This window comes from Passer domesticus, chromosome 1 (assembly GCF_036417665.1).
Source record: "Passer domesticus isolate bPasDom1 chromosome 1, bPasDom1.hap1, whole genome shotgun sequence".
Taxonomy (NCBI): domain Eukaryota; kingdom Metazoa; phylum Chordata; class Aves; order Passeriformes; family Passeridae; genus Passer; species Passer domesticus.
In genome coordinates, this window is record NC_087474.1 from 42,800,286 (window position 1) to 42,820,508 (window position 20,223).

Consider the following 20,223-nt stretch of genomic DNA (forward strand, 5'->3'; position numbering starts at 1 on the left):
ATACGTTTTTCCTTTTTCTCCTGTGCTCTTTCACGAATAAGATTTGTGATGGTTGGAGTAGATGAAATTGAGTAGATAACTGCTTTGTTTCCTGTTACTTAGCGCTGGTTAGATAATACTGCATTTCAGAAAATATTGCTCATTTTAGAATTTAAATTCTCTGAAGCTGAAGACTTTTTTTTTGTTGATTATTATATTTGTCTGCATAGGCTAGTTGCATGTAGTGAGATCTCTTGAAATGGAGGAGGCTGTTGAAGGGACTACTAGTGACTTGGGTTTCATTTTAGAATTGAGTTAGGAATATAGTTTATGAACAGTCTGATGAAAAAAATCAATAACAGGACCAGTATTACAGATGTGAAAGTTATGCTTGGCTCTACCCTCCTTCAACTCATAGACGTGCAGCTTGGTCTAATTCCTGCCTGCTATAGGCAGCCAAGTGCCAGAACACTTAACTAGAAGTTACTGGTGCCTTTCTATTATTACTTGCAACAAATATCTGAATATTTGGAGACCGAGTTGCATTTCTCTCCCTGTGTGGTGTAAACTTTATCCGGGAACTTTAACCTCGTATTTTAGCCTTGTTAGAACACATTTTTTGAAAGATTCATTTTGTATGTATTGCTTGCTCCTCTGGGTGTCATGTGGCATTTTTCATAGTTTCCAAACACATACTTGTCCTGAGGGACTGAATCACTTTGTATTTCCAGATTTTAAGTGATATGCTGAGGCTTGTCTTTTAAAGCCTGATCTGTTTTTTATACTGTGGAGGTGACTTTGTTTTTTGACTTGTTTGAAGCTCAGTAAGTGAAACTTACTGACTTAATAATTCTTCTGCTGGCATTCAACCATATCTTGAAGAGTTAACCTTCAACTGCTTAGCTTCCTGATTTGTTTCCAAAAAACTATTGTGTCAAAAAAATTAACTCTCTTGCCTCACTAATAAAACAGAACATTATTCTGAAGAAATATGACAGGACTGCTAAACTATGACTGAAAGGAACACTATTTTTTTTTCTTCCTTCCCTTAGTGAGTATATACTTTTATTCTGATACTCACCTGTCTGGCTGGGAATCAGATTGGTTCACTAGTAAAGCAGAATGCTAATATAAATTTAAAAGAAAACCAGACTCTTCCACACTTTTTATTATCTTTAATGGGTCACCTGGAGGATGGACTCTAATGTTGTCACCATCATTTATGTTAGTAGTAAAGCTGAAATTCTCAGCCTGTTTTTGTCCTGGGTCACTGAAGGTGAGATTGCTGCTATCACTGAGGTGGGTTGCATGTAGCTTCTTTTAAGGATCTGGTGGATCTTAGCTCTTTCTCTTCTTACAAAAAGGTCTGGGAGATGCTGCACTACAGGCAGAATCTTTTTCCACAGCTAATTAGGCTGTAGTACTTTAGGAGAAGAGTACAGTTCAAGGAAGAGGAAAAATTAATGCTTGTTAGAAAGAATCTGTCTGAAGGCAAAACTCTGCCACGTAGTGACCACAGCAATGAAAGAGGACGCTGAAATGTGGACAGCTAAAACATTTCAGTGCAGGAAAACTCACTTATTTAAATAATGTCTTTAAAGCTACAGAGGTGTGGGTAACTGGAAATCAGGCTCCAGACCTTTAAGCTAGCAGGCAGGTATGTAGAATCATAGAGTAACAGAACCCTAGGGGTTTTTTTAGTGCTTTGCTCTCATTGCTTTCCAGTTGGTTCCTGTTTTTATGTTCATAGTATGTCTTCTCTCTCTCAGAAAAGTCACACTTGAGCTTCCTATGAGTATCTGTCCCTGTGTAGTAAAGACTTTCCAGGAACTCTTAACTAGTATTCAGCCATGCTGGAATAAATTTTTAAAATAAAATCAGTTTCTTATCTTCATTTCTCTTCCTCTTTTGCCCAAGAAACTTCACTTCCTTATCAGCATTTATTTTACTCCTCCCTGCAGTGGAACAGAATAATAATCTTATGTGGGGCTCTGAATCCTACCTTGTTAAACCTTCTTTTAAGAAAGATATTGAGGATTTGTAATAATAGAGAGATAATCAGGAAAAACCTCAATCTGAATTCTGCACTAAACTTTGAACCCATGTCCCAACTTCTGACTTTATTTAATAAATTGAAGGAAACTTATGTGTAATTACAGCTGTGCCTATTGCTTTGATGTCTGCAAGGTCACAGCTTTTCTTCTGACTCCACAAGTGCTGGTTTGAGACTGACTTGTCTCAGTTTCCTGAAATAGATTGTTTTCCCAGATGGTAGTGTTGTCTAAAGAATGTGAAATCCTGGAAAAGTGGAAAGTGGCTGCAAGTTGAATATAGATTGTGTAAAAGGTCCCTTTCAACTCAAACTATTCTGTAATTCTGTGTAGCTGAAACTCTGAGGCAGGGGGAGTCCTGGAAGCAGTTCAGGCCCTTAAGTTTAAAGGTTTGCTATTTCTGGTACATGAGGCACTCAAAAATGTGGTTTCAGCTCTTCCCCTAAAGCATTTCCACTGCTATTTACAGTACTACAGGAACCAAATAGGAAAGTATTCTTGAACTTCAGTCCTGTGAAAAAGCTGATTAAAATATCCAGGGGATATTTTGGAGAGTGCTTTAGTTAGGCTTCCAAAAGAAGTTGCAAGTTGTAGACAATACTTTGCCTGCAGAATCCTTGGGTTATTTGACTACAGACTGTATTCAGCATCCCCTCTCTCAACCAAGAAAATCATGTTTACAAACTGCTACTTTCAAAGTAGTTTTTTGCCTCTGCTCCAATGGAAATAGAACAGCTGGGTGTTTCTCTAGTATCAAACCTTAGAAAACCATCAGTATGGGATATGCAGTAGCTGTGCTGTGAAGTATTTAAAACAGCCTTTGAAGTTGTGACTTCTCTACTCCCCAGTACCCCAGAACATTAAGATGATTGCTCAAGTTAGTGCCTTATTGTCCTGGATGCTCTTATGAGTGAGATAACAAATTTCACTCAATTTTTGTGTCAAGTCAGGCAACTTTTTAAAGGTTTGTTGAATGCAGGAAGAAGAGGTAAAGGTAACAAGAATGTTGTCTTGTTTTAGGAAATTAATATATAACTAAGCAGGCCACTATAGCTTACACTGACAATGTGGCTGAACTTGATTAATGGTAAAGCCTGATGTGTTCTGCAAAGTCAATGGTTATACTGTCTTAGGTGATAAAATTACAGTGTATGACACTGTGGATAGTATAAAAGAGGTGCCAGACTGGTTCTGCTGGAATGAGTGAAGGAAGAGGAATTTCGTGGTTTCTTCTGAAATACTGTTCTCTTTGGTGTGAACTTTTTTTTATTTTGTTCTTACTGTGGAATCAGAGACAACCAGTAAATAATTACTGGGCTTTACCACAGCAGCTCAGAACACTAGGCTATTGTTAGCCTTTTCTGTCTGTTAAACTGCTGGAAAATGTGTACAAGAATTAATTGTTGGTAGACTTGGGCATATATTGCCACTGTGGTAGTCTCCTCAGTGGGAAGGATGGTTGCAATCACTGTCCAGAAGCACAGTGAATAAAGCATGAAAGCTAAATGATTTTAGTGGTTTTCATCCAAACAAAAAAGCAGTCTGATGAATTTGTCATTGCACTTCAGGTACAATACTTCATGCATCAGTATCCTGATTCTAGTTAGATGCTGGTGTTAAAACTTCTGGGAGCTGCTGGTAGCTCATAAATGAAGGTTTCTTAGTTCTGTATTATTAGTAGATATTTGCAATCTTGAGAACGTCTTGCTTTAAATACTCTAGAGCAAGTGGTGTTCAGGTCTGGGAGACCTAGTAGAGCTGGTCAGAGGAGTCTGGTATTGGTGAAACTGGAATTACAGATAAATAGATCTTTTAATCCTGTACTTAGTAGAGCTAGTCTTGTTATAAGCCTCTTATTTTATTTTTACTAATACTTTAGTCAATGTCAAGAAAATGGCTTTGAAAGAGAGGCATGAAGATTGAGTATATGGCATGTTGTTCTGAAAGGTAACTTTAAAACAAAATTACCAGATCTAAAGTGTGCTACTGTGCAGTAAGATCTGTGTAGTTTTGATAGAGTGTACTGTTTTGATTCTTATCCATGGTAATAATAATAATAACATTCCTTAAACCAAGCAAAATGGAGAACTTCAGGAGTAATCATAGAATGCTTTGGGTTGGAAAGGACCTTAAAGATCATCTAGTTCCAACCTTCCTGCCATGGGCAGGAACGCTTTTCACTTGACCAAGTTGCTCAAAGCCCCATTCAGCCTGACCTGGAGCACTTCCAGGTCTCAGCCTGTCTCCATAGAAAAGGTGCCCCAGCTCCCTCCCTGGCCATCTGTGTAGCTCTACTCTAGATTCACTCCAAAAGGTGTGGACCGGGTCCTTCTTACGTTGGGAGCCCCAGAGCTGGACACAGTACTGCAGGTGGGGTCTCACAGGAGTGGAGCAGAAAGAATTGTCTCCTTAGCCTGCTGGCCAGTTTTCATTTGATGCATCTCAGATTGTGGTTCTGGGCTGTGAGCACACATTGCTGGGTTGTGTCAAATGTCTCATCAACCAACACCCCCAAATCCTCCTCAGGACTGCTTTCAAGCCGTTCTCCACCAAGCTTGTATTTGTGCTTGGTGTGGCCCCGCTCAGCTGCAGGGTCTTGCATGTGGCCTTGTTGAACTTTGTGAGATTGGCACAGACCCACCTCTCGGACGTGTCAGAGTCCCTTTAGATGTCATCTCTTCCCTCATGCCTGTCAATTGCACCATACTGCTTGGTGTCATCAACAAACTTACAGAGAGTCCACTGTCTGAATCCCTGACAAAGGTGTTAACACAGTGCCAGTCTCAGTCTTGACCCCCAAGGAATGCCACTTGTCACTATCTCCACTTTAACATTGGGTCATTAACTGCAACTGCTTGAGTGCAGCCCTCCAGATAATTCCCTGTCCACTGAGTGGCCCATCTGTCAAATCAGTAATTTCAGTTTAGGGGCAAGGATGTTAGGCAGGACAGTGTCAAATGCACAGGTCCAGGTGGATGATGTCAGCAGTCAGTAGCAATAATGCTGTTGAATATCCTGTCCCTCATAAAACTTTATTTCCAAAAACTGGCTTTAAAGAATTTAACTCGCCACAAGTCATTGGAATATTAACTCTGAAAATTTGACTCGAAGACTGAGTCATTGAAAGATGTAAATACTACTCTTCTCTCTTCCCAGAGGCAGTACTTCAAGTTTCCTTCAGTAGGTAGTGATGATTGTGCTGGCTCCTCACCTGAGGGAAGGAATTCTAGAGTTCATTTTGAGCAGGTTATCCATTCTTCATGCTTATGACTCCATAACTGCTACAGCCTTTGCTCAGAAAGAAAACAACCTGAAGTCATGGAGGGTAGAAATTAGCAATAAGCTAATGTTGCACATCATCCATCTCAAAAGAAGAAATCTTCCTTTGCCCAGTCAAGCAGAGTTAGCTGAATGTAAAAAGATAATAGGTTGTTATTTAACTTTCAGTGGGGTACTTACTGGGATTGGGTTGCTTGAGAATTGCTTCAGGCAAGCTGTGTTCTTGCAGACCAGCATCAATGTGTGTTATTTTGGGGATGCCACTGTGTTATTGGCCTGAGAGTAGTACCAGTCTTCAATCAGTTACAGGGAAGGCTGATTTAACACATTTGAAAATAAAACTAATGCCGTAGCAGTAAATGGAGAGTGACAACTTCACTTTTGTACTTAATCAGGGAATGTCTGCTTAAGTTCCTTGTATATGCAATAGCAGTGAAGTAAAAGGGAGGTTAATTTCCTAACTACTCAACATGCATGTGTTTCAGGCATTGAAAATAGTAGTGTTTAGAAGCATTCCTTAGAATTTAGTAACTCCTAAAGCAATGATCTACTCAAGCAATTATTGGAAAGTTTCACTAAATTCCTCTCTGTGTGTTTAGGGAATAGATATTCCCTCTGTGTGAAATAAGCATGTCAGGATGTTAGTGGTGAGATTGCTTAAACTTTTGCAGCATAGGAATGGTACTTAGTCAGCTGTTCAATCATAATGCTTAGCTGGTAAGTTTCTCAACCTCAATTTATCATTCAGACTGGAAAACAAACTGTTCTATGTATCCAGGTATCTCCTTACTGTTTATTTCAGAATTGCAGTAGGACTTTGGTTTAGTTGGAGTTACAGGTAGAGGCTACTCAAATAATTTTATATAATACAATTTTTGAGAGTAAAGTGTTTTGGAGATGACATAAAATATACTTGAATTTGAATGTGCAAAGGTGCAGTGAAAGTACTGTGATTGTAATATGGCAAATGTGGCATAACTTAGTGGAAACTGGTACCGTTAAGGAATACCTAGTATAACAAATGCAGTGAAGAGAGTAATAATTCTTGTGCAATTTGGTCCATCTGTTGCTTGATAAACATAAGTTTAAAAACAAAGTCTTTTTGTCTTGAAGCATATCGATGATTCGTGAACTTTGGTTTTAAATAAGAAGCCTGAGTGCTAACAGGATGTCTCCTTTGTTTTCAGGTCTTGGCGCAGAATGAATATAATTAGAGAAAACAGAGATCTTGCTTGTTTCTACACAACAAAACATTCATGGAGGGGAAAGTAAGTAGTTTGAAGTTTGTTAATTTTGGTTTTTTGTTTTTAAGGTTTTGTGTGACATTTTTTCCTCTCTGTTATTGGATTTAACTGCATAGTTTTAACTTCATCCAACTAATGAATGAAAATTGAACTAAAGGCTCCTGCTGCTCAGTGTCTGAACGAAATGTATCTTCACTAGAATCAGTTTGGATTTTAAACATTGCGGTTTAGCTTTCCTCTGCTTATGTTCCCACACTGCAGTGTAGCTCTAAAATGGACCACCTGACCTCATCAGCTTCTGAGTCTCTTGAACTTACTATATAAAACACTAAATTTAAGATGGAAATGTTTTCCTCGGAACAGTTTTATGGAGTAGTATTTTATGTACTTTAATTGATGAGGTTCACTAGTCCACATATACACTTAAGAAGCTGTGTAACAGATTATCTGTTAAACTACTAACTGAGATAATTGGAAGAATTCTACTAATAGAAATTAACCTGATCTTAATGGGGGTCTTGGATCTAAAAATGAATTTTTGGTGGTGCTTCTGTCTGCAAAAGCTTGGGAATGTCTAATAAAATTATTCACTAAGTTGTCATAACTGGTATCTGTTATGCTGTGTCTGAAGTCATCTGTTACAGGACTTTATTTGGTATTCTTACCCACTGTTCCTTTTCACATGCATAGAATCTCTGTAAAATGGGATTTTTTCTTGCTATCCAAACATCAACATAACAAAGAGAGTGGGTTATGTGCACCTTGGGAACATGAGAACTGTTTGATTCTAATGTATTTATGAAGAGGTATTGTCCAAATCTGTTGTTTGACCGGTAAATTGAAACTGGTTGATTTTTTTGTCTAATACATTCATCCTATCAAAGGCTGGGAATACTGAGAAGGAAAGGAGAATGGGCTTGCAAGGAGCAGCAGTCACAGATCTTTCACAGTTGTGCTTTGAAGAACTATGAGGTTGCTTCAATGTCTAATCAAAGAGCTCCCTGCTTTTTTGTTAGCAAAAATTAATACTCTGGGTAGTTCTGAGTCCAGACTAGACTGAGCAGCTCTCTGAGTGCAAATCTTTCCTCTGCCAAGTCAGACTTTTGATTGACTTGACAGAAATTGTGTAATATTTAGTTTTTCTCAGTGTAATTGTATCTGGTACTTGTGTAAATTGAGTCTTATGTGAGTTATGATCCATGCATTTGGAATTGTGTGGGCATGGGTGAATAAACTATTTCCCTTAATAACAATCAGATACTATATTACAGAAGAATATTAGAGCAGTTTTTCCCTCCTAATCTTTCTGTTCCCCAACTGAACATGTCTAGTCTCTTCCTCAGAATTTTCTGCAGCATATGTGCAAGTTTAGTGTGCACGTGATTTGAGCCAGTTGGTGAAAATCAAATACCTAAACCTCAGATTTCATTTTTGCCCAACTCCTCTCATTGAGGAGCCTGAGGCAAGCTCATGAGGTTATGATCTTGAACCTTGATGGTAACATTTAGACAATTCTTCCAGGTCTTCAGGCTAAGTCTAAAGTCTAGAATAGATTTAGTTTAAAAATTCAATGGTGTGTTAATTATTTTATAGTGAGGGGGAAAGAAGTATTTAGTAAGTAGTTGCCTCTTGTTTGTTGCAGCAGAAGCTTATTTGGATTTTAGTAATTTTCTATTTGAATTCTCCACTCAGTTCCTCCACTGAGTGGTCCATTCAGTTCATAGTCATACATTCTCAGTATAATCTATACATAACATTAAAAAAAAACTAGTAACTTAATGTGTGGTGCTAAATGAGCCTGAATAATTTTGACTACCCATAGAATTAGTCACTTTGAATATGGGCTCTGTGTGTCCATAAAGTATTTTCCAGTAGTGCAAGTGATGATGCTCCAGTGTTCTGTAGACCTGTAAAATCAATTAAGATTTTTTTTGTTGGATGTGGTGGTATGAAATTTATCTGCCAGGTTCATTGTGATTAAAAAGGTGTCTCCAGTGCTTTGAAATAACTAGTGAACAGGCCATAGCCTTTTTATGGGGAAGAGGACATTTGCTCCAATGTTTCTCAAAACAGCTTGGGATTAGACAGTACTGCAGAGTAGTTTGAGAGATAATTAATTGTAAACTCTTCAAGTCCTGGAGGTATGAATACCTTTATTAAATATTGGTAGGTGAAGTTATGAACAAGAGTAGGCCATGTGTAAGAGCTGACTGCTCAATCTCCTCTGTTCACGAAACAAGACTTGGTTCTTCTGAATTTACCTAGGGAGAGGAAACAAGGGAAATGGCAACTCAGCAAAACTGTTATGTCTTGTGTTCCTTGTCCCATCACATATTAAGAATTCTGGATAATAAATGCTTCCTGGATCTTGAAATGTAGGCTTGAGCATAAGGGGAGAAAAGGAAGGGCTATGATGTTTGGAAGCTGATCTGCAGTTATGTGTAATGGTTGCAGATCCTTCCTCTGCCACAAAGCACTGTGCAGCTCATAGTAGGCTAAGTAAGTAAACAAAACCTTGAGCAGGTAATAAAGAGCTTTATTACTTGTGATATGCTGTTCTAAAGAACTTACACGAACTATGTTTATAAGTCGTATAAAAGATAGAATGCCTACCTAAATTGTGCAACAAGAGGAGAGGGAACAGTTGGTTTCTTCTTGTGAACTAAGAACTGGAGCATTCTTTCACAGACTGAATATAGTGGAATTATTAGCAACTAGGGTAGTTTCAAACGTTCTTCTTCATTATTTCATGATCCTTGACCTGCATCTTAAATAAGGAAATTTCAACTATGTGGAAAAACAAATGGGTTTTGCAAATATGTTAAACATCCTTAACGTGGCTGATGAGTTCAATACCAGTCTTCCTAAGCTTTGAAGAAAATAAGCACTTGCTTTAATTCCTAAGTAAACTCTGGGCCAGTGAAGGCTTCAACTCACACTGGTTATTTTAGTTATAATGGAAAATGGAAGTGTATTAAGTTTGTAAGATTGCCTGACTGTCAGATAGATGCACTTGACCTTCCTGTTATAATGAATATGTGAGAGCTGCTCTGAATATATTTGAGACCCATGCAAAGTTTGATTTTATACAGAAATGATGGCTTATGCTGCAGACATGTCAAGTGAGAGAGGAGAAAGGGCTGCAACACAAGAATGCAGAGAGGGATGGAAGAAGTGACCTGCTGGTTCTTGATGCAGTCTAACATGGCACAGATGCAGATTAATCAAGCATCTGGTTGCTAATATCTTTTCCAAGCAAACCCACAGTTTGCTCAGAACTGAAACTTAAATTCCTACACTGAATTAATTTTAATATAGACAACTAGCCAAAGTGTTTTTATTTGCTTCAATTTCAAGAAAGGCATCTGTGGTCAGATACTATTGCTTCAGTCAGAGAATACAGAGAATGCTCTGGTTCAGGTTTGGCTTTACTTTTTGGGCCGGATGACTTCCAGATGGAAGCACCCTAGAACATGGTTTGTGCAAGTAATAAGCTATTACTAATAATGTACTGTTTCAAACTCTGCATAGTTACGTTTCAAAACTTTTGGATTCAGAAATCTATAGAGTCTCTATTTGTTCTGGGTACATTTTGGAGATTATCTAGGAAATGAAGCCATGGTAAGGCTTTGATTTTGCACTTGATGCATCTGAATTCTGTAGCTTTAGCTCACTGCTGCTTGAGTCTGATACACTTGAAACACAAACCTTGCTATTCTTTAACATACTCTGTGACAGTTAACATATCTGTAATATCAGTGTACAATGACTGTAGCTTTGGTGATATAAGTCTTTCTAGAGTTTGGTAGCTTTGCTTTCCCTCAAGATGGAGAAAATTAGGCTTGGCCACAGTAGTACTTTGACTTGATACAATATTGTGGCCAGTTGTATAAGTTGGATTTTGTGTTAAAACTGTTGGCTGAGACAGCTTTAGACTATTGCAGGAATGGTTGGGGATTTTTTGCCTACCTGTGTAGCCTTCTTAAGGTCTGGTAGTACCTTTCAGTGCAAGTCCATGAGTCTTTGATCCTGCCTTAGCCACTAACTTAGAAAAAGGTATGCATAAGTAAATCTATTTAGTAGTATTTAACTTGCAGGTCCCCTGTATGGATATATGGAACAGAATAGCTTAACATATTATAAGAGCACACTGCAAGTCACAACAAAGAAAATCAATTTCCTAACAAAAACCTCTGTATATCATCCTAACATTATTTTTGCAATTCAGCATGGGTTTTCCTGTGACTTCTGGAGAAACTTAATATTCTTTTGTATTCTAGATATAAACGAGTCTTTTCAGTTGGAACCCATGCCATCACCACATACAACCCCAACACGCTGGAAGTTACAAATCAGGTAACTGTCATTTTTGAAGTTGATTTTTGACTTGTGTTCATTATCCAGAATGAATAGTGGCATTCAGGCTTAAGAAACCATCTAGTCTGACAAGATCTCAGAAAAGCCAGAAGGCGTGGCAGCTGTGTACAAAAGTACACATAACAGAAGGTCTGTGTTGCCTTTGCTAACTCTACAAATACCGAGTAGGGTTTTGCACTTTTAAGCAATTTCCCTTTCTTGACCAACAAGTAGTAGTTTGCCTTTGGCTGTGCTGTTCTGAAGGAACCAGGGTAAGTTTGATCACTGCTGAGCTGTGTCCCAGTAGGGAGTCAGGACACTTAGTTACTTTGCACAGTATCAAATAGGAAGCTCAAGCTTATGCTGTCACCTAGCGTGCTAGCTGTCACCTTGTTACAGGGTTATTATATATTCTAAGGGGTTTTGAAGGGTGGAGATGTAGCTTTAAAATTACTGACAGTATAACCTAATTACTTTCAATTGTTTAGTGGCCTTATGGAGATATCTGTAGTATTTCTCCTGTTGGAAAAGGACAAGGAGCAGAATTCAATCTCACTTTTCGCAAAGGGAGTGGAAAAAAATCCGAGACACTTAAGTTTTCCACAGAGCACAGAACAGAACTCCTTACAGAGGCACTGGTAAGATTTTTATTTTTATTTTCTTCAAGCAGTAAGTACTCGGTTACCATTTGTGGTAGTGTATTATGCTTTCTTTCCCTGCATAAAAAGTAGGAAGCCAAGTTTTTTGAGCTGTTATGTTAATGATCTTGATCTAGTGTCAGTTGGAGCAAGTACTGCATGATTTGTAAAGAGTGAGTAAAGCTACAAATACTGAATATATTAAACTGCAGTGGAATGGTGAGCCTTCTGAGGAGGTTTAGTATGAGTCCCATAAAACATAATATGAGTCCCATAAAATTTAAGTCAGCTTAAAAGTAGACTTTCTGGATAGATAGGTTATCATATTTGCATTCATTCACTGTTAACTTTTTTTAAAAACAGAGATTCAGGACAGACTTCTCAGAAGGAAAAATCACAGGACGGGTGAGTGTCTGGCTTACCTGAATCATATGCAGTTTAAGGAAATGATCTAAAGACTCAAATTTCTACTTTGTTCATGTAATTTATGCTTGTGCTATATGTGCTACTTGAAATCGCTTTTGTGAATTTGGATCTGAAGTCTTTGGGAAGAGAAAATGGAGTTTGTTCAAAAGCAGTGGGAACCTCTTTACCAGTAGAATATTTGAGCTCTCTTTGATTGGCCTGAGCATTATAGTTGTTCTTGGACTATGAATTGTTACTGTTGAAATAGAGGGCTGTGCTATGTGGAGCTCTTATCTGGAGAGGAGAAAAACATTGACTCGTGTTAGTCAGTGTTTGCTTTACTTACTAATTAAATATTTTCTGCATAACATCCTGAACATTTTGATGCTTCCTAGGAGGATTTCTATAGGTCAGATTACAGACAAGATTGGCATTTACTGAATTGTGGTAATACAGCAGTAAGCAATGCAGTCTTCAGAGCTGGGTTTTATATTTGTCTTTTGGTCATAGAAGATAGCACTTCATGTGCCTAAATTTACTTAAAGTAATTTAAAGTATTACATAGAATAAATCTTCAGTCATGAGCATAGGAACATTGCTGGAATATGAGGATCCCCTTTGTCTTACTGGAGTTTAGGAGATACTTCTAACTTTTGCTGGTTAAATTAGTTTGTATTTGTAATGGAATGTGACTGTAGGAGATGAAAAATTTTCACTACAGTGACAAACTTACCTTAACGTGATTTAATGAGCTGAATAACAGCATTTGGTGTAAGTGCTGTTTCCTCATCTAACCACAGTGTTCAGAAGTCTGTGAGTAGACCACCCTCTGCAACAAGAGAACTTACTTCCTTTGGGAGTGGCTCTTTTGGGATTATGTTCTTGCTTCAACATGCATTGTTTAAGCTGTGACCTCCTTGTCAATTGACAGCTACAGCTACTTTCCTTTGCTTCATAGTGTTCTTAATATAGACAACAGCATTAAGGGAAATTATATAATTTTTTTGAACTTACTAGCTAAGTAGAGAACTACTGCTGTTTAGTAAAGGAAGGTTCATGGATGTCTAAAAGCAGCTCTCCCTGCAGAGGTATAATTGCTATAAGCATCACTGGAGTGATACGAGGAAACCTGTGATTCTGGAAGTGACTCCTGGAGGTATTGACCAGATTGATCCTGCAACAAATAAGGTCCTGTGCTCCTATGACTACAGAAATATTGAAGGATTTGTTGATATTACTGGCTATCAGGGAGGTTTCTGTATCCTCTATGGAGGGTTTAGTAGATTGGTGAGTATTAAATCAAAATATCTTGGTATGATTCTTAGGATATTTATAGCTGCATATTTAATAATGAAGCTTCAACATAGTTGGAGCATAGAAGTATGTGCATCTTTGGGACCCAGTTGTGTAGCCTCAAGGCTTATGGACAGATCCTAAAAGGGAATGAAATTAGTTAAAACATTTGAGAGGGTATTGATATGGGTTTCGTTATGGTTTTTGGTGTGGGGGGGATTTATGTGTGTGTATTGCATGTTTAAGAACTAGAAAGGATGGGATATCTAGTTTTTTAGGCATATGCATGTAATGTGGATGTGAAATTTCCTGTCATTTCTCAAATTTACAGTAGTATGTTACTAATCTACCTAACTGATGTAGGGATTCAATTCAGCAATAGATCAAACAGTGATGCCATTGCCTCTTTAGACCTGTGATGTGATTACTTGGCAGCTTTGCTTGGGAAATATTGCAGTGTAATGTTGGTTCTAAAATCATGATAGGGTTTCTGTGTACTGTGCATTGAACAGCTGAAAAGGATCTTTACATTATTAACCATAAATTAATTTCTAGGTATAGCTACCTCAGTCTCTACTAATAAAATAGGACTAGATGAGGGTTTCCATGTCTTTTGTATTGCAGCATGCTTTTCTTTGGCATAAAATTAGCAATGTTGATCCTCTAGAGCTGCTCTAACCTTGAAGATCACCAGTGGTAGCCCCAATTGCTTTCTCTGGGTCCTCACTCCTGCCAGGCTGTCAGGGTCAGTTGCCAAGGGTGGACAGGCAGGTCATGCAGACCTTAAATTTAGAGGCACACTAATGTGTAGTAGGGTATCCTTTAGGAATAGCTGCTATAGATTTTCTTTTTAAAGGCAAATGTAAAGTCAGTAGTGGATCTCCTGTGTAATAAATACCTGTCTATACCATGCACTTAGCAAAGGCCAGTCCAGCTGCTGTGAACATTCCCTACTGTTAGGTATATAGCGGAGGATTATTTCTAGAACTGTGATTTTCTTTGGCTGGGCCATATTTTTCACCTGTTAATTTATTTTTTTTCTTGACAAAATTTGCAGCACCTGTTTGCCTCTGAGCAGAGGGAGGAAATTATCAAGAGTGCAATAGAGCATGCTGGCAACTTCATAGGCATCTCTCTGCGGATAAGGAAAGAATCCCTAGAATTTGAGCAATACTTGAACCTTCGCTTTGGAAAGTACAGCAATGATGAATCTATAACATCTTTAGCAGAGTTTGTTGTTCAAAAAATAACACCTAGGCACTTGGTAAGGCTGTCAGACTGAACATACTTGGTTCCTATTAAGTACAGAGTATTCTCTTTCCTAGCATGCCTCTCTCTTGTTTTACAAGGAACCTGTGAAAAGAATACTAGCTCTTACAGAAGCTTGCTTAGTTGAGAGGGATCCAGCTACCTACAACATTGCAACTTTGAAACCATTAGGCGAGGTAAGGGACATTCTTTCTCACAACCACTTCTTCAAGTAAAGGCTCTAAAAGAGAGCAATTGATAGTATTTGTGAGCCTTAATTTGTAGAGTAGCTAAATAACACTACTTCATGAATGTGAACCTTGTCCCTTATTTTCAGGTATTTGCAATAGTGTGTGACTGTGAAAACCCCCAGCTTTTCACCATTGAATTCATCAAAGGACAAATTCGGAAATACTCTTCAACAGAAAGGTAACTAGAGCTTCTGTGCATTACAGATTCAAATGGAAGTTGCTGCTGTAGCACTTCTAGCTCCTCAGCTTCTATAAACTCTGACCCTTGGAGGGGTAAACTCAAAGCTTTGCTGTGCTAGCAGTCTGCCACTTACAAATCAAGATTTGTTACAAGAACTAATTCTCTTCCATTTACCTTCATCCCAACTTTGAACAAATCTCCCCAGAAGTTGTCTGATGAACACGAAAAGGTGTTGGACAGTTAGATACAGCCTGTTTCTCCTAAGCAGTATAGTTCTGTGTATGCTGTACTTGGTTAAGTAGTATATCTGAAACAAGGGAAGAAAGCACAGTCTAAGTAATATGGAAATGTGAAGGCTGTGAACCCTTTGAGCTCTTTGCTTGAGACAGTCTTAGTTGATTCTATTTAAAACAACCAACAGAACAGTCCCTGAGTGCACTTGCAGTTGTAATACAGTCTAATCCTGCTAAGTGAGGTTTTGCAGAAAGCACAGGGATGAATTGGCTACCAACATGTGTCACTGATTAACAGATAATCTAGAACTGATCCCGTTAGTGAAAGGCTGCAGCTGGCTATACTGGGTGTAAGTCAGCTCACTCCTTACAGTGCATAAAGGAACGCTGGAAGTTAGTAGTTTCTTCCAGAGGTGTAACTGTTGGCAGTAGTGTTAGTAAGAGATTCCAAGTATTGCTGCTTGTCATTATGTGGTTTTGTCCCCCCCTTTCTCTTATAATGTGTTTGTTCAGCACCACTTCTCTGATATAAATTGTATTTGTGTGTCATTGTCCCCACCCAGAGATTCTCTCCTGGCTAGCTTGTTGGATGGAGTGAGAGCCTCTGGTAATAGAGACGTCTGTGTGAAAATGACCTCCACGCACAAAGGCCAGCGTTGGGGATTACTCAGTATGCCTGTGGATGAAGAAGTAGAGAGCCTTCATCTGAAGTTTTTGGCTGCTCCTCCAAGTAAGCTAATGCTTCTTATGTGGGTTTATAGTGCTCTTTAAAGCATCCAGATATTGAGTCAGGTACTGTACACTTAACTTTTGATATGTCTTTTTCCAGATGGTAACTTTGCAGATGCTGTGTTCAGGTTCAATGCTAACATTTCCTACAGCGGAGTCCTACATGCAGTTACGCAAGATGTAAGAATAGAGCCTTTACCCATCCTTTTAAGATGTTGCTAATGCAGAAAGAAATTAATGATTGTTATTTTTCAACCAGGGTCTCTTCTCAGAAAACAAGGAGAAGCTCATTAATAATGCCATAACTGCATTGCTCTCCCAAGAGGGAGATATTGCAGCATCTAATGCAGAGCTTGAAAGCCAATTCCAAGCAGTAAGACGACTAGTGGCTTCAAAAGCAGGCTTCCTTGCCTTTACTCAGCTTCCAAAGTAAGTGCCAAGTCTCTTCAAGCTTGGAAGTAGTAGATGAAAATAGGCCTTGAACTTCTGTTAGTAACTTACATCTAAAAGTGAGAAATGGAATTCCGTTCTGAAAAGGACTGTAAGACTGTACATGATGGTTTTCAGTAGTATGAGGCTGCCACTAGGCTTTTGTGCAAATTGAGAATCCCAGATAATCATTTGCAAGTAAAGCTGGTTCTTCCTTTGCTAAATACTCTGTCTTGAGGCAAATATGGTTTAATGATTTTCCTAGTGGAAAAATTTTTAACATGTACCTTCGTCCTTGAAGTAGGCAGTTCTTCATTCTCAAAGTATGTTGATGTCATTGCTATCTTCAGTTCAACACAAGATAAAATGGTGTTAGGAGGTTGTACTTCTGTTGTATGTACAGAGTGCTTGGAGTTTGTGTTAAATAACATAAGGAAGCAGAAAAGCTGTCTATTGTTCTGAAAATGAAAGATTCTTTGAAATATTTCTGACTAAGAATATAGAGCAACTGTAATATAGAGAATGACAAGAAGAGTAACAAAAGCACTTAGTCTGAGACCTTTATAAATTTCAGTTTCTCTGTAAATAGTATCCTGTAACTACACAGATACATTTTTTATTTTGATGAATGTGCTTGGGATGATAACAATGAAATCAATATTTTCCTACCAGGAATCTCAAATTTATGAAAATATCAAGGTATTGGCTTGCTAAGTGCAAGAGCAAACCCCTCTTGGCCACTGACTAGATTTCATCTTAATTTTAAGATTTTAGTTTCTTCTCTGATCTTAGTGGTTTTGCTTCCCTTTCAAAAGATTTCGAGAACGATTGGGAGTGAAGGTTGTGAAAGCGCTCAAAAGGAACAATGATGGAGTAACCCATGCCTCTATTGACATGCTGTGTGCTCTTATGTGTGTAAGTATTAAATTTCAGGTTCTTTCACTTTGGAATATGTCAACTTCAGGCTAGTGAAAGATGTAGAAGCGGGGACTGCCATTCAACTTGCAGTGTGTTCAGACATGGAATAACTTGTTTTACAGTGATTTCTTGCTGAACTTGAAGGAGGATGTGCTTTTTGTGTGTAGAGAGATGGCTTTTGGATTACAGCTGTTAGGAACTGAGGTTTGAAATGTTCCTTTGTAGTGAATGCTTCTTTTTTTATAGCCTATGCATGATGACTATGACTTGAGGCAGGAGCAGTTGAACAAAGCTTCCCTTCTTTCTTCAAAGAAGTTTCTAGAAAATCTACTAGAGAAATTCAATTCCCATGTGGTAAGTCAAATTTTGGAAACAGATTTAAGCTTCTTTAAGTGCCTTTCCTAATTGCAATGAAAATGCCTTTGTCATATTTAGATGTATCTTTAAATGTATTTGCACCTACAATTGAAAAAGCAGCTCTGTCTGGCACTGAAGTTTGTTCTAATTAAGCTTGGATCTTGACAGGTAGGACGTAGCTGTCAATACTGCAGAATTTGAATGTCCTGGAACAAATGTTTGCATGTTTAATATGGAAACTGGATGTTTCTTTAAAGTAAAAGAATAGTGTAAACATGGATTTGTGGGATTAAACTAGATGAAAGTATTTTGAATCTCTAATATGCTTTAGAAAACAATTATTTACCAGGGTAGTGCCATACTCAGAGTAATGGAATATTCTAAACCTGTAGTTTTTGTTTACAGACTATTTTAATGCTATGACAGGGAAGAGCACCTTCAGCATCATGAATACTCTCAGACCATTGTACCTGAGTTTACATACCTGTTTTCCTAATTTCAGGATCATGGGACAGGTGCCCTAGTAATTAGTTCACTTCTGGACTTCCTGACATTTGCCCTATGTGCTCCATATAGTGAGACTACTGAGGGGCAGCAGTTTGATATGTTGTTGGAAATGGTGGCATCTAATGGAAGAACACTATTTAAGCTCTTTCAGGTGAGATTTACTTTTCATTATTATTAGAGGCTTCAGGTAATCAGTGAACATAATTTTTTTTTTTTTTTTTTTTTTTTTACTGAAAGACAGGTTTGTCTTCAGCTGGTTAATGTGCCTGAATCTTTTTGGTCTTGGTGAACGTTTTAGTGGCCTGTTATTTTGCCTTCAGATATCATATTGAGGTGATAATTCTGTGGGTAATGATATGCCAAATCATTGTAGAATAGACTGTCTAGGACCTGTTTCCAGAAACACAGTAAAATACCACTTGGACTTTAGGATAGATTCAGCAGATGCACAGATCTTCCCCTGACTGGCAGGTTTTCTGCCTTTTTGTTTCTTTCTCAGTAAATGAGAGTTAAAAGAGCTAGGAAACAAAGAGTAACATCCTCTTCAGCAGTAAACCTGTAAGGACTGTAGCATTTTTAGCCAAAACATCAGTGCCTTCTTACTGTAGAAATAGTATTGTCTTCTGCTTTTGATTAGTGTCAGCCAGTTTCCTCAGCATTATTTCAGCTTCTCTGATATATGCTGCTGCTCAGTGCCAGGAATTCTGTCTGGCAGTTGCATAAGAGATGCTTGTTCAAAGACGTAGGGGAGGAATTCTTCTTAAGGCTAGTTTTCACAAAACTGAATTGGAGGTAGAACAGCCATGTACATTAGTTAAGGAAACTGAATCACAGATGATCTAATCTTCAGTTTTTGCACTTGGATAATTTTTTCATTAACATTCTGTTCTAGCACCCTTCCATGGCAATTGTGAAAGGAGCAGGTTTGGTGATGAAGGCAATAATAGAGGTGAGATTTTATCAGCGTTAGCTGGGATAGCATGCAAAATATGTATTGTCTATTTTGGAAGTGCAATTGCTTACCGAGAGAAGTTTGTTGTATTAGCTTCTCAAAGTGGGGAGTGGGGAGGGGGAAGTTGGAAGGTGAGGAACAGAGCACCTGCTTAATTGTGAGTGGTTTAATATAGCAACTTGCTTTATCTTACACTGGGGGTTTGGAAAGCATGTGAGTTGGGACATTAGATAGTGCCTTGCATGTCTTCATACTGCAGTCAAGATTTGGCTGTAAATGTTGTATGTAGCTCAGCCACATTCCTCAGAGCCACCAGACTTCTCCTGCATGTTAGAGGGTATCTCAAGGAGGAAAGGCCATATTTCCTGGGATGTTTTTCCAGATGGAATAGAATTGCGTTTAGGAAGCAGTAGTGTCCCAGGGCAGACTAGTGATGTCAGCCCTTGTTCTTGCTTTGGCTTTAAGTTTCCATACCACATAATGTATGGGCCAAGCCCATACTTCTCAAGGGTTGCTCATGATTGTTGCAGGGTGATCTTGCTAACTGATTCTAGACACTTCCTGGGTTGAAATTCAGGGCTTAAGTTAGTGCCTCATTGTATCACAACGGCTTATGCATCTGAAATCCATCTAGTACTTTCTTGGAATGGAAGTGAATGAACACTTGAAATAGAGGCATTCCAGATATTCAAGTTTCCATTGATGTACCTGATAATGTTAGCTAAAAGTTAATATGTTCTTTATTAGAAGTCCTATAATTTAGACAAGTAAAAGTTCTGCAAAAGCTTTTTCTTATTCATTGCAACTAATGTATCTTGAGTGAGTAGCAGTCTTACCCATGTGGCTGTTTAAACTGAGCATCAGCCATTAATCTTAAATGGTTACTGCCAGCAGAAGTCAAGCAACAACCCATGTGTGGCTGCCATTCTTTGTTTAGTTCTAATTTATAATTGCAGTGTGAAAATGGTACTGCTATTACAACCTTCTGATGTGTGGTGGGAGGACAGGCATCCTGCCCTCTTCAGTTTTTGTCCTCACAGACGTAACTACCAGTTATCTGGTCCATGGCTTTGCTACAGCATTGAGCAGTTGCTGTTGAGAACTTTCACTTAAAATCTGTCTTACTCTAGCTTCTGGTTTTTGAATATTAGTTGGTATAATTGATGGTCAAGA

General features: G+C 38.3%; 2 protein-coding genes across 6 annotated transcripts in view; one reads left to right on the forward strand and one right to left on the reverse strand.

The window, feature by feature from the left end:
- The window catches only part of DNAJC13 (DnaJ heat shock protein family (Hsp40) member C13), a 56,747-nt gene that overhangs the window by 1,457 nt on the left and 35,067 nt on the right, over nt 1–20,223 (forward strand). For all 5 annotated transcript variants that reach the window (XM_064416087.1, XM_064416109.1, XM_064416098.1 and 2 more), the window contains 15 exons: nt 6,497–6,577; nt 10,834–10,909; nt 11,398–11,547; nt 11,911–11,952; nt 13,039–13,239; nt 14,303–14,509; nt 14,595–14,690; nt 14,831–14,922; nt 15,722–15,888; nt 15,988–16,067; nt 16,147–16,316; nt 17,132–17,231; nt 17,481–17,588; nt 18,094–18,249; nt 18,991–19,047. In XM_064416087.1, coding sequence (XP_064272157.1) covers nt 6,497–6,577; nt 10,834–10,909; nt 11,398–11,547; nt 11,911–11,952; nt 13,039–13,239; nt 14,303–14,509; nt 14,595–14,690; nt 14,831–14,922; nt 15,722–15,888; nt 15,988–16,067; nt 16,147–16,316; nt 17,132–17,231; nt 17,481–17,588; nt 18,094–18,249; nt 18,991–19,047 — 1,783 coding nt within the window. Of the gene's footprint in view, nt 1–6,496; nt 6,578–10,833; nt 10,910–11,397; nt 11,548–11,910; nt 11,953–13,038; nt 13,240–14,302; nt 14,510–14,594; nt 14,691–14,830; nt 14,923–15,721; nt 15,889–15,987; nt 16,068–16,146; nt 16,317–17,131; nt 17,232–17,480; nt 17,589–18,093; nt 18,250–18,990; nt 19,048–20,223 lie in introns of those variants that run through there.
- The window catches only part of ACAD11 (acyl-CoA dehydrogenase family member 11), a 66,712-nt gene continuing 65,468 nt past the window's right edge, over nt 18,980–20,223 (reverse strand). Inside the window, exon 17 of the mRNA XM_064416142.1 lies at nt 18,980–20,071. Coding sequence (XP_064272212.1) covers nt 20,026–20,071 — 46 coding nt within the window. The 3' untranslated portion in view covers nt 18,980–20,025. The remainder of the gene's footprint in view (nt 20,072–20,223) is intronic.